This window comes from Sceloporus undulatus, chromosome 3 (assembly GCF_019175285.1).
Source record: "Sceloporus undulatus isolate JIND9_A2432 ecotype Alabama chromosome 3, SceUnd_v1.1, whole genome shotgun sequence".
Taxonomy (NCBI): Eukaryota; Metazoa; Chordata; class Lepidosauria; order Squamata; family Phrynosomatidae; genus Sceloporus; species Sceloporus undulatus.
Genome location: NC_056524.1, coordinates 2157916 through 2172021, shown reverse-complemented (window position 1 = coordinate 2172021; position 14106 = coordinate 2157916). Strand labels below are relative to the sequence as shown.

General features: G+C 50.1%; 1 protein-coding gene across 1 annotated transcript in view; it reads right to left on the bottom strand.

Moving 5' to 3' along the window:
* Positions 1-1444: 1444 nt before the first annotated feature.
* CCKBR (cholecystokinin B receptor) overlaps positions 1445-14106 on the bottom strand; it is a 540140-nt gene continuing 527478 nt past the window's right edge. Inside the window, 10 exon segments of the mRNA XM_042460259.1 lie at positions 1445-1481; positions 1483-1674; positions 1676-1790; positions 1793-1862; positions 1864-1982; positions 4529-4544; positions 4547-4655; positions 10548-10803; positions 11644-11895; positions 12759-12938. Of these exon segments, the coding sequence (XP_042316193.1) occupies positions 1445-1481; positions 1483-1674; positions 1676-1790; positions 1793-1862; positions 1864-1982; positions 4529-4544; positions 4547-4655; positions 10548-10803; positions 11644-11895; positions 12759-12804 (1212 nt within the window). The 5' untranslated portion in view covers positions 12805-12938.

The following is a 14106-nucleotide window of genomic DNA, read 5'->3' as shown; positions in this document are numbered from 1 at the left end:
ATGCACCTGAGGAAGCAAACTGGTCTAGGAAAGCTCCTGCTGCCAACTTCTTTCTTTCAGTGAGTCTCAAAGGTGCTACAAGATCTCTCTAGTACTAATTCTACAGACTAACATGGATATCTTTGAATTGTCCCACTGTCCTCTCCCACAAACAGCAGCCTGGGAGATGCTGGGTACAGCAGCACTGTGAAATAATGCAGTTTCACACTTTAACTGCCTGGCTCCATTCTACAGAATCCTGGGATTTGCAGTTTTGTGAGGCACTGGTCCTCTCTGCAGGGAAGGCTAAAGACCTTGTAAAACTACATCCTAAGATCCCATAGGATGGAGCTAGAACACTTACAGTGGTTCAAACTGCATTTTCTATAGTGTAGATGCAGCCCTCTCCTGGAAGGGACCTTTGTGGTTGCTAGAGAGCTGGCTGAGGTAGGGAGGCTTCTAGGAAAGGAATGGGGTCTATCTGTAGAGCACAAACTGGCACTATGATGCCGCTTGAATGGCCTGGGATTTGTGTTTGCAGCAGTATTGGGATTCTCAGCCAGAATGCTCTTTCAGTGCCACACCAAAATACAAAGCAAAACATGCATCTGAGGAAGTTGGCTCAAGTCTAGGAAAGCCCATGCTATCACTTCTCTCTTCCGTGAGTCTCAAAGGTGCTACGAGATCCCTTGAGATATTTTCCAGACAAACCTGGCCATGTTGTTTAATTCTATAATCCCCAGGACTTCCTAGAAAGCCGGAGCCCACATGGGATTGGAGTGCCACAGCCAGTCAGTGTGGAAGAGATTGACACAACAGAGGAGGGGGGAAGCTTTGGGCAAACAACACCTCTGGGCTTTCTCTGTGCAATCGTGTTGCTCTTTGGGGTATATCTGCGCCAGCCCTGCAAGGCAGCCAAGGAGGTCACTTCCAAGCCGCAGACACATTTATCCCACCACCACCCAGGATCTCTCAGATAATCCCCATTTAAGGTACCTGCTGCTGAGTGTAGCACACCCATGGATTTGGAGTGGCAAGTGGAAGGAAATGGGAAACAAGGGTCTTCAAGGGAGAGATTGAAGACGGAGAGGGTATCTCTTCCCCAGGAGGAAGGGGTAGGTGCTGGCCTCCCTATGGGGAGTAGAAGGGTCCTGGACTTTGCCAATCTACTTCAAGGGAATCTGGGACTGTGGGGATGTGTGGGAGGGACCATAACTCAATGATAACAAGACAAGACACATCCCTTTCATGCGCCCCCCCCAACATGCACATGTGGATGGTGCAGCACATGGAGGGCATCAGGGAGCACCCTTATTCTTTTCCTCCCTCCACATCACACATCTATCCTGCAGGCCCTTGCAAAAAGGCAAGAGGTTTGACCCCCAAATAAAGGGGCATGCAGACATGGGTGCAGTCGGAGTTTAGGGCATCCCCACGATGGGGCAGGGTGGGGTGTGGGGGCTTCTCAGGGGGGCCCGACAATGCTGACAGTGGTGTAGTGACTTGGAGAGGGAGGGGCCATGGCGGTGGAGCTCCTCCTCTGTGACGGTGGCGCGGGCGTCCGGTTGGGCAAGCCCCCGGGGGCAAGGCGAAGGTGGTGACGAAGGCCTTGGGAACCGCTTGTTCATGAAGCAGTAGATGAAGGGTTGATGCCAGGCGGAAGTGTAGGAGAGCAGGTGGATGAAGAGATAGGGGTGCGTCAGGCGCGCTGGGCCGCCTCTCATCAAAGGCCCGCCAGGTATTGGCCCCATAGATGGGCAGCCAGCAGACAAAGAAGACCACCACGATCACCACCAGCATGCGGATCACATCGTCTTGGCCAGCAGCTTTGCCTCCGAGCTGTTGATCCGGGCCCGATCCTGCTTGGTGCCTGCTCCCCTGGCGTTGCGTTACCACCGACAGCCCACTGGCCCCCCCCTGCGGGTTGGGCCCCTGGATGTAGCAGCCATCCCCTTCCTCGTCCACACAAGGTGCCAGGGGCTCTGTGCCTCCATTCTGCTGAGCTGAGTAAGAGAAGTAAAGCTCCTTGTGGAAGGGGTGTCACTGTGCAGCCCCCCACTCTCCAGACACAATGGGGGGAAAACAGCTCTAAAACAGCAGTTAAATCAGAGGGTAGGGGAAATGTCCACTTATACCCCCAAAAGACCCTGCAAACTCTCCTCTTTTTAAAAATATCATTTCAGACAGTTTTTTTAAACCCAGATGGCTCTGTCTCAAAGAGCTAGAATGGCTGCAACAATACTCCAATACTCTAAATCTGCAAAAAAGAACTGGCTGAAAATATGTGGGCCCTTGGAACTCACTGGGGTTTGGTTTCCAGACTTGCCGTGGATACCAAAATCCATGGATGCGCAAGTCCCATTAAATACTGGGGTATTACTATTACTACTACTACTACTACGGCCCTTAGTATCTGCCAGGTTTGGTTCCAGGATCTCCAATGGAACTAAAATCCATGGATGCTCAAGTCCCATCATATACATGAGGTACTATTACGACTACTACTACTACTAACTACTACTACTACTACAATGGCCCCTTGATATCCTCAAGGGTTTGGATCCAGGACCTCCTGGGATACACAAAATCTGTGGTGTTCAAGTCCCATTAAACACAATGTCAGAGTAAAATGGTTGTCCCTTATAGAAAATGGCAATCAAAGTTTGCTTTTGGGAATGTATATAATTTTAAAGTATTTTCAAGCCACTGATGCCTGAATGCGTGGATAATAATTCTGTGGATCTGGAGGTAGAAGTGTAGAAGCAGAAGTGCCTTTTATGGAAGCAATGGACCCATATCTGAATTCAGCCCCCTTCCCTCCAGTGCCCGCCTCGCAAGGGCGCTTGTCCCTCTACAGAGGCCACAGATATGCAGCGTGACCAATACCTTCTGCCTTGGCAACAGCACATGGCAAAAATTCAAAGCAATTACTTCTTTATCTATATCTGTTTGCTCCTGTGTCAGACTCGCAGCAGCTTACAACATACAATTAATCAGGTATGCCAGGAATCAGTCCACAATAGGAAACACAGAACTGCCTTAATGGCTCCCAGGTTAATTTTCTCAGCTTTCTCCATCTCCCAAAGTTTCTCCTAACTCTTAGGAATTATCACACAAAGGAGATCGGGAGTTTATCCCATGAAAATCATGTAATTATGGTAACGATTTCACACGACGTCACACAAAACCGTCATTAACTGATCACAAAGAAGCATTAATGCACATCTTTTTACTTTCAGGATTCTGGCAACAATGCATTCTAATATGCTTTAAGTATTGCAATAAATCCTTCGCACAATTATTCGCCTTTTCGCTTCATTTGTGGATGCTTTAAATCGCTTTAATCTCTCTTTAATGTTGAAATTGCCCCAGTGTGATAAACCCCATAGTTAAAATAGTTCCCCTTGCCATTTCCACCTGCTGGTTTCTAATTCTGCTGGCCAGAATGAGAGGGAGCAAGATACTTAAGAGGTGATATGAGAGCCTTGTTTAAGTACTGGAAGGAATGTTCATATTGGGGATGGAGCAAGTTGTTTTCTGCTGCTCCAGAGAAGAGAACCCAGAGCATGGATGCAAGCTCCAGGAAAAAGAGATTCCACCTGAACATTAGGGAAACTTCCTGAGGTAAGAGCTGTTTGACAATGCGAACTCTCTCCGAGAGCAGTGGAGTCTCAGTTTCTTTTCCAATGCCCAGATTCCTTAAAGTTGACCACCAATCTCCTGCCATGTCCTTGTCAAAATGGGGCAGCCACAGCTGGACATGATAGCCCCTCGTGCAGAATGCCAAGTGGGACTATTTTGTCCTGTGACCAAGGACAACCAGGGACCCTGTATTAACAAAGTCCAAGCTTAGAGTTGTGGATCAGGACTGGAAAGATCAAGTTTATGTCCTCACTGTGCCATGGAGCTGACTGGTGGCCTTGGGCTTCGCTCTCTCTTCTCTGGCCCAAGCTTATAGAATCCTAGAGTTGGAAAAGGCCACAAAGGCCATCCACTCCAACCCCATTCTGCCATGCAGGGAGACACAATCAAAGCACAAAGATTGTTGTTAATTTGAGAACTGAGTGGAGAGGCTATGTATCCATCTTGTTCTCAAGGAGGAAAGGCAGGACTAGAAATCATCAGCCAATAGTAATGCAATTCTCTCTAGTTTGTGTTATGTCTCCTCTCAACCCCCATCCAAGTCATTCCTAAAAATGCTCGAAACAGAGATCCACATACCAAGATGGATGGCTCTCCCTGCAAAAACCCTGGCCGTCTGAGGCACAAACTCCCCTCACTGGGAACCAGTGCTCAGCCACCTGAGGATCATCTCCCAAGCACCCACATTTGCCCCTAGGAACCCCTTTGTGGAACCATCAAAGGCTCCAGTCAGATCCAGTATCTGATGCCCACAAGGAATGCCACAAACCCAGAGCGAGATGCCCCGGCCTCTGCTTTGCCCCACAGTGGCCTTGTGGGCCTTGGCTGAGATCAGGAACCCATGATCAAACTTGCCTGCCTCCTTCCCCACAACCAGGCTCCTCTTCCCCATGCTTCCAATACATACCTTTGGCCTCCCGGGTGGGAGGTCCATCTCAAAACGGATGCCCCGGTAGAGCTCACGAGAGATGAGTCCCTAGGCCAATCTGACCAGGCCGGGAATAAGGAAGAGAGTGACCATTAGCAGCACGTACCTGGTGATGGTAGAAGAGAGAGACAGGTAAGGAGCCAGAAGGAAATGCCCTCCTCCAAATGCCCTTGTGCCCGGCTACTCCTTGTGGGCATCACCCTCTCCTTGCCAGCACCAGACCCCTTGACCTAAGTCCAGTCCCTTCTGCCCAGACCACTATGTCACGACCGGAGATACTAGGGACCAGGATGCCCCCATCCTGCCCTCTTCCACAAGTTTCAACATGGCTCCATTTGGACCAGAGAAAGACTATCTGAGGAAGGCACCTACTGGCCCTGGCCGTAACGTCACCCTCTTTGTATTCTGTTTATTGTTTCTGGCTGCATTTCATAGTCACCGTATTCAAGCACCTTTGAGGCTCACTGAGGGGAAGACATTTCTCTAGCCGAAGCATTCGTGGGCTCCAGGTCCTTCGTCAGAGCCGACGCTGCTTAGGTTGACATGGGTGAGTCTGCGAGGCTTAGGTCGGAAATTGCTTCTTCCCGGGGAGTCTCAAAGGCACTACTGGTCTCCTTCACTGTCATCATTTTTTAACCAGATGTCGAAGCTTACGTAACTGGGAGAGGGACTGGAGACAGCTGAAATTAAACTAGTTCTGCAATGTTTTGAACAAGATGTGTGTGTATGTATACCTGCTAGCCTGCCTCATACACACAGTTGCAATAATGTTCCTTGATTGTGTTTGAACACTGCATTTGTGGTCCCTATGTAGACTGTTTGCAGCTGCATGGTATGCTGTAAACTCCTGCGCCTGTGAAGGGTCTCTCCTGTCCTTCGCTGAGCTCAGCATTGCTGGGCATCCAACTCCGACATCAGAAGGGCTGCCAGGCCCAGAAAAACCCGAACAGTGAAGACAAATAACCACCAGTTGTTTAACTATACCATACATCAAACAAGTCACAGAGAGAATAGGGAAAATGGTGAGGAAAACCAACCTCCAAATGGTATACAATCGACCAAGAAATCCAGCAAATCCTGCGCTCAGCGAAGGACGGAGAGACCCTCTCTCGCCGCGTTTAACGCATTCGTGCAGCTGCGCACATGTCTACATAGGGATCACCAACACAATGTCCAAATACTCAATGAACAGAGAGACACTGCAGACTGCGTCAGCCAAAAAAAAACCAGCCCTAGCAGAACACATTATAAACCATCAGGGGCATTAATGTTGTCCAAAAACACAGAAATTCTGGACGATGCCAACAACTATCAGGTCGAATGAAAGGAAGCACTGAAATCCACAACACCAAGACAATTTCAACAGGAAGAAGGAACCCTAAAGTGAACAAAGTTTGGCTCCCAGTCCTGAAAAACACCAAAATCAAGACCCAGTAAATGCAAATGAAAACACACACCCAGGGTCAGGGGTTTTCCCAGCAAACAATAGTCTCTTTAAACAGACACTAATTCTCTTTGCATCCTCCACCCTGAGATCTCACCATTCGCAACAGAACATTATACAGATCAAATGGAAATCACTCCTCCCAACCTAGAGTCACATAGGGTTGCCATACCTCCGGACTTGAAAACGGGAAAAATGTAGGACAAAAATTTCAAATGTAGGACACACAGCAAACATGTGTCCTACATTGAAATTCTGTCCTACATTTCCCCTCGCCACTTGGGCTCCGCCCCCGCCGCGATCGCAGCGAGGCCCAGGCCCAGGCGGGGAGGAAAGCCTCCCTGAGTGAAGGATTCCCTCCCGCCTGGCCCGGCCTCGCCGCGATTGCGGCGGGGGCGGAGGCCAAGCGCGACTGAAAGCCTCCGCCTTAAGGAGGCTTTCAGTCGCCGCCTGGGCCCCGGCTCGCGCCAATCGCGCGGGGAGCAGAGGCCCAAGCGGTGCGGGAAAGCCTCCGCCTTAAGGAGGCCTCAGTCGCCGCCTGGGCCTCCGGCCTCGCCGCAATCGCGGCGGGGAGCAGAGGCCGCGACTGAAAGCCTCCCTCAGCTTGCCACATCCTGCCCGGGGGCGGGGGCAAACCGGGGCGGGATCGTGCGGACCCGCCCCAAACCGGGAAAGTCCCGCCCCCAGGCGGGATATGGCAAGCCTAGAGTCACACAGTGTGTGTGTGTGTGTGTGTAATACACACACACACACACCCCACTCACATCCATGCCAGCATTCTCTGAAGATGCCAGTCACAGATGCTGGTGAAACGCCAGGAACAGACTTTTCTAGAACGTGGCCACATAATCCTAAAAACCCACAAAAACCTATGGATGCCAGCCTTGAAAGCCTTTGACTTCACATTGGAAGCCCCTCTTCTTCTCTTGTTGGGAACAGAGCTCTGATCTTTCAGGTAGAGGAACTGGGAGAGACCTGATTTCAGACACCCCTGCACACCCCTAGAAAATCTGAACTGGATCTTCCTACAACACTGGAGTATTGTGGGAAGACTGGTTGAATCTTGGGGGTCTCTTCCAGTTCTGTGGCCCAGGAGTGTCTCCCTCCCCATGATCCCCAGATGGTTTAAATGCCATTGCCTCCCTCCCTGTGCCACAACTCCACCCCACAATGTGGGACAAGAAAGGCTTTGATTCCTGCTTACCCAAGTCCCCAATGACATTTAGACCAGCTATGGATCAATGGGAGGGAGACAGTTCTAGAGCTGCAGAGATGGAAGGGACCCCTAAGGGCCATCTATCCAACTGCCCTGACATGCAGGAATCCATGGCTAAAACACTCTTCAGAGGGGCACCATCCAACCTCTGCTTGGAAAACTGTACGTAACGAAAGAGAGCCCAGCACTCCTCTTGGGTAGTCTCCTCAGTCAAACAACCCTTGCTATGTGGATGCCCTCCCTAATGTTTTGTTAGAATCTCTTTTCTTGTAAATATGCATCCGTTGGCTCACATCCTATTTTCTGGAGCAGCAAAAAAAATCCTGGATTGAAAGGTTTGAAAAATGTCCCTGCCAGCTGGGCTGGTTGAAGCAACAAGCTACAAATCCCAGAATGTAAACTGATAGCAATATATTAATAAACAACAATTGAAATGCAGTGGGATCTTGGCGGGGTCTGGTTTCAGGTCCTTCTTGGATACCAGAATCCGTGGATGCTCAAGTCCCATTATAAAGACTTGCACAGTCAAATGGTGTCCTTTCTACAAAATAGAATTGGAATTTGTATCTTTTTGGAATATTTTGAAGCCATGGATGGATGAATGTTGAATCCATGGATATGAAGGGCTGACTGTATGCAGTGTTAAATATCAAAATGTAGTTTGTGGGGAGGTGGGGGGCTTTTTTAAGGCAAGGGTGGGTAGGCTGATAAACTGCCACAATCCCGTCTTGCACACTTTTGACCCAGTTTTCTGGAAGAGAATGATGGCAACCCTAGGCCTGCCCCTCGGACTGAGCACCCAGAAAGTGGACCCAGCCAGGAAAGAAGCAAGAAGAAATAGCAATAGCATTTACATTTCTATACTGCTTCATAGTGAACTGCACTCTCTAAGCCGTTTACAATCTGTAAACCAATTGCCCCCAACAGCTGGGTACTTATCTTCCTGAACTATGAAAGGATGGAAGGCTGAGTTAGCCTTGGAGCCCTGGGATCCCACTGCCCCCTCTGAAGCCCACTCAACTCCCCCATTAGTCTGAAGCTAGTGGATTTACCAGCAGGCTGTTGTTGCTCCTTATCATCACCATCAACCCTGGCAACCCTGACTCCCGTTGCAAAATACCAAGACAGAGACTGCAAAGAGGCGGGTGGGGATGGGTGGGAGTCCCCCCCACCTCCGCACACAGTGTTTCATCCTGAAGCTGCCCACTGAGCGGCATCACAGAGGTAGGCGTCAGGCTGGCATGATTTGAAGATGGCTCCGTTCTGCACATGCAGGAAGCCACTGCAAAGCCTGACAGAGCCTGTGGGGGTGAACGAAAGAAGGGGTGTCCTCCCCCAACATCGTCCCTGGCAGGCACCCAATGCTCGGCACCCAAAAACCAAGCACAGCTCTCCTTAGGAACGCCTTCATCTCCAGGCGCAAGCGGCAAGATGTCAGCCCGCTGAAGAGACGGAGAGTTAATTAGATGCCTGCATCAGTATTAATTGTCTTTGGCATCAATATTCATGCTCTTTGGCATTTGGACAGCTTGCATTGTGCCACATTGCTCTACTGTGGCCAGAGCCGCAGGAGCTGCATTGGGGTAGAAGGACCTCAAGTCCCCCCCAGTATCCAGGAGGCATTTCCAAGAACATTTGCAAGTCTGGAGATGAGGGGTCTGTCTGAGAAGACAAGAGATCAGTGCTAAGTGGACTCAAAATCATGGAGTTGGAAGAGATCTCCAAGGGCCATCCAGTTCAACCCCATCCTGCCATAAAGGAATACACAATCCAAGCATCCCTGACAGATGGCCATCCGACCTCTGCTTAAAAACCTCCAAAGGAGGAGACTCCACCGCCCCCCCGAGGGAGCGTCTTCTACTCTCAACCGGCTCTTACCATCAGGAAGTTCTTCCTAATGTTTAGGCAGAATCACTTTTTGTTGGAAAATCATTGCCTTCTCTCTCCCCCTCCTCAAATAGATAGGATTTTCCTACATGCATCTCTACTGTCTTCTATCTCTATTTGCTTGCCATTTGGTCCTGCTAAATTCCAGGGGCAATAAATGCCTATGTAAGTTGGTAAACAGATCATGGGATCTAAGTAACTTCCTTAGGAAGTTCTCACCACAATAGATCTCTCCTGCTTCCCTTCAGTCTCTCCATCATCTTTCCTCCGAAAGATGGTGAGATACAAACTCCTTCTTTTACCTGAACTATTCTCTAGATAGGTGAGGATGTAGCTTCCATGGATATGGAGATTTAAGCCATTAGTAAAGTTTTGTTTTTAAACTACAAGCTATTTGTGTCAGCCTCAGTCCTTATAGAAGCATCTTAAGGCAAAAGACCCTTTCTGCTGCTCTGCTGATTCTAAAGCAAGACCCTCACAGCCTTGGCTTTGATAGTTTGGATATGTTTGTTTCCTTACCAAGGGCTGAAGCCTTGGGAAACTTGAATTCCCCTACACTTTTCCTGTAGTTTGAACCCATTGTTCTGGGTCCTATTCTCTGCAGCACCAGAAAGCAAGCTTGCTCCATCTTCAACATGGTATCCCTTCCAATATTTAATCAGGGCTCTCATATCGCCAGGATAGCCAGGGTGGCATAGTGATTTGAGTGTTGGGCTAGGACTCAAATCCTGGCTCAGCCATGGAAACACACTGGGTGGCCTTGGGCAAGTCACACTCTCTCCGCCTCAGAGGATGGCACTGACAAAGCCCCTCTGAAGAAACTTGCCAAGAAAGCCTTATGATAGGCTCACCACCATGGGGTCACCCTAAATTGGAAATGACTTGAGGGCACACAACAACAACATCATACCATGTTGAGGATGGAACAAGCTTGTTTTCTGCTGCTCCAGAGAATAGGACATGGAGGAATGGATGGAAGCTACAGAAAAAGAGAATCCACCTCAAAATTAGGAAGAACTTCCTGACAGTAAGAGCTATTCAACAGTGGAACACAATCCCTCTGAAAGTGGTGGAATCGTCCTCTTTGGAGGTTTTTAAGTAGAGTCTGGATGGCCATGTGTCCCAGGGAGGGCTTAGATTATGTCTTCCTGCATGGCCCAAGAGGGTTTGACCAGATGGCCCCTGAGGTGTCATCCAGCTCTATGATTCTATGATATCACCTCCTTTTCCCTATGCTAAACCTACCCATCTGCCTAGGCTAGGGTCCTAGTCTATAAGAGCGCTTGGGGCAGAGGCCCTCTATAACACTAGAAATTGCCTTGTATTCTGATGTACAGTAAACTCACATGTGCGCACACACAAACCTGCACACTGGCACTCAAGGCCCCTCTTCCCTCACCCCAGATTTGGCTTCCCCCTTCCCACCCCACCACCCCAACCCCCAAACTCACCAGGCCTGCCGGATGTGGCTCCCGGGCCAACGGGGAGTGCATTGGAAAATGCCTGGGTGGGTGGGCACAGAGAAGATAGTGCTGTAGACTGGGTAGGGCAGCATGAGGAGGGCTGAGAGGAGCCAGGTTGCAGCAATGACGCGGTAAGCATGGGAACGTGTCTGCCACACGCGGGACTTGAGGGGATTGCAGATGGCATTGTAACGCTCAATGGCAATGGCCACCAGGCTGAAGGTGGAGACGCTCACCGACATCCCTGCAGGGTGGGACAAGCGGGAGGAGGAGTGAGACCGCAAACAGAGACCCCTTAACAGAGACAGACTCAACACCCAAAAGGAAGCACCCCTAACGTCTTTGGTGGCAGGGCCTGGTAAAGTTCCTTTTCTTGGGCTGCAACCCTTCCAAGTCTCCAAACAGCATGGCCACCATCCCTAGAGGATGCTGGAAGATGCAGTCTAAATATAAAGAGGTTTGCTGGGTTCAGAACTGCAAGAAATAACCTCCTTTAGTTGTTTGTTAGAACCAGTGTGGCATAGCAGTTTGAGCATTGGACTATTACTCGGGAGACAATGGTTCGATTCCCAGCTCCCCCATGAAACCCACTGGTTGACCCTGGGTAAGTGACACTCTCTCAGCCTCAAGGGAAGGCAATGACGAAGCTCCTCCAAAGAAACTTGCCAAGAAAACACTTTAGAACTGCCATAACTCAGAAACAACTTGAAAGTATACAGCAACAACAAAAAGTTATTTATTAGAACCAGTTACTAGGTTTGAGTGATTCTGGAGACCAAGGTTCAATTCCCAAGTGGTCCATGAAAACCCACTGGGTGACCTTGGGCAAGTTGCATACTCTCAGCCTCAGGGGAAGGTGATGGTAAACCTCCACCGAACACATCTTGTCAAGGAAACCCCATGATAGAGCGACCATAAGTCAGGAACAACTTGAAGACATGCAACAACAACAAAGGTATTTATTTCTTAACAGGTTGAGCCCTAAAAGACCCCTTTCCAGGTAGTCAAAAAAGAAAGAAAGAAGGGGACCCCATGGCTCTCGCCTTCCCATGACCGGCAGAAATCCCATGGGGGAACAACTTACCCATGAGGTAGGACATAGTCTTGCAGATGACCTTCCCAAAGATGAAGGTGCGCATGACGTTGGGGATGAAGGTGAAGGGCATGCAGAAGAGGGCCAGCATCAGATCACTCAGGGCCAGGGAGAGCAAGAAGGAATTGGTGATGGTGCGCAGGCGCCTGTTGAGCATCAAAACCACGATTATCAGGGTATTCCCAAAGACACTCAGGAGGAAGATGACTGAGTAGAGCAGGATCCGCACTGTCAGGTCCAAGTCTGCGCAGAAGATGGAGATCAGAAAGAGGAGGAAGAGAAAAAGGCATCACAAAACCCCTTCCCCTTTGGGACTGGGACCCTTTGGGTTCTGGTTGCCACAACACTAGTTTTCTTGCAGGCGGGCTCTGGAAAAACCTTGTTGGCCTCCTCTCCTTTGGGATGGGGAGTATCCGGGTTTGGGCACCTTGACTTTTATATATTTCCCTGCTCCACCTGGTCTTGGGCACTGCAGTCCAAGGTTGTCCTGGGGGTTACCTAAAAGAATCCTAGAGTGGGAGAGGACCCCCAGAGGCCATCCATTCCAATGTTCCTGTTCTGCCATGCCATGCCTTGCCATGCCACCTCTACCTGCAAGTCTCAGGCCTCCTGCCTCCTATGGCAGAATGGGGCTGGAATGGATGGCCCTTGGGAGTGCCCTCCAGCTCTAGGATTCTATGATTCTATCAGGGAACACCCAGAAAACCCCCACATTTTCATAGAATCCTAGAGCTGGAAGGGACCTCCAGGGGTCATTTATTCCAACCCCCTTGTGCCCTGCAGGAAGACACCATCCAAGCCCTGATCAGGATGGGTTTTATTGGAGAACAGCTGTGGACAGGGAAGGGAACCGCTCTCTCCCACCTTTTAGGGGCCGCTTTTCTCCATCCCACCCCACAGATTCCCCCAGTTTCCCCTCCCTGTGCCAGGACCTTCCCTGGCATCTGACTGCCAATCCATGCTTGCCGCCGCCACCACCATGGAATTCCCTCTGGCTCCAGGAATTGTACAGCATGCTAACAAGGACATGTGCCCCCTTCATAGCCAATCCCACCACCACTGAGCCCCTTGGCAGTTGTACCCCCCTCCCAACAACATACACATACCTTCCCTGTCTCCCTCCATCCAGAAGTCCTGCTGCTGCCCCTCCATGCCAAAGTGCCCAGGTGTGCCTTTCTCCCTTTCTCTCAGGGAAATGCTCGTGCTGTTTGTCCAGAGATAAGGGCCCCGTCACTCCCTGCTCCTCCGTCCAGCCGGGTGACGGTCAGAGATGGGAACGGAAATCCCTGGGGGAGGGTGGCACACACAGAGGGCAAGGCTGGCACTGGGCACCTCACATCCACCAAGGGGACAAGTTGGAGCATTTCCAGAGGAAGGCCACCAAAATGGTAAAGGGTGTGGAAACCACAAAACCCTCTGAGGAGAGACTAAGGGAGCTGGGGATGTTTAGCCTATAGAAGAGAAGGTTATGAGGTGATATGATAGCCCTGTTTTAATATTTGAAGGGATGTCACGTTGAGGAGGGAGCAAGCTTGTTTTCTGCTGCTCCAGAGAACAGGAGATGGAGCAAGTGAGATTCCACCTTAACATTAGGAGGAACTTCTTCACAGTAAGAGCTGTTGGATAGGGAAACACTCCCCCAGAGAGTGGTGGAATCTGGAGATTTTAAAGAAGAGGACTGGATGGTCCTTGTGGTCTCTTCCAACTCTTATGATTCTATGATTCCACCAGCAAAAAGTGATCATAGAGTTGGAAGGGACCCCAAGGGAAATCCTTGCTGCCTTCCTGTCCTTTGGGGTGGGGGTGTCTCAGTTTGGCCCCCTGATGTTGATTCATTTCCCTGCTCGACCTGGTCTTGGGTGCTGCAGCCCAGGGTTTTCCTGTGGGTTCCCTCATAGAGTCCAGTCCAACCCACCTCTGCCATGCAGGAAGACACCATCAAAACATCCCCCAAAAGATGGGCTGGCCCTTGGGGGTCTCTTTGATGATCCTATGAAATGCAATGGGGGTGTTGGGTGGGCTTCAGGGATGGTGGCGGGTTTCATCCTGCTCTCCTCATGGCTCTAGGTGCAAAATCCAGGGGCAGGTCAGCAGATGGGCTCAAATGGGGGGGGGGGTTTGCATTGTCCTCCATCTTGAGGTGGTCAGTTGACACAAGGGGGGAGGGCAGCAAATGCATTCTGCTCCCAGAAATGGACCCCAGCAATGTTGCTTTCAGACCCTCCTTCCACTTCAGGAGGCTTGGGGTGTGGGGCAGGCTGCTCTGTATGTTTTTCCTGTTAAGGAAAAAGCCACATGGGTTATACAGTAAGAGAAATAAAAGATGTATGTGAGAGTCAGAGTGACTCAGCAGAAGCCAATGGAGAACCACACAGGTGTAAATGGTAATACAATTAACAAGTCCTGAGTGCCAAGGACAAGAAATGCATAGTGAATAATTGGACACACCTGACA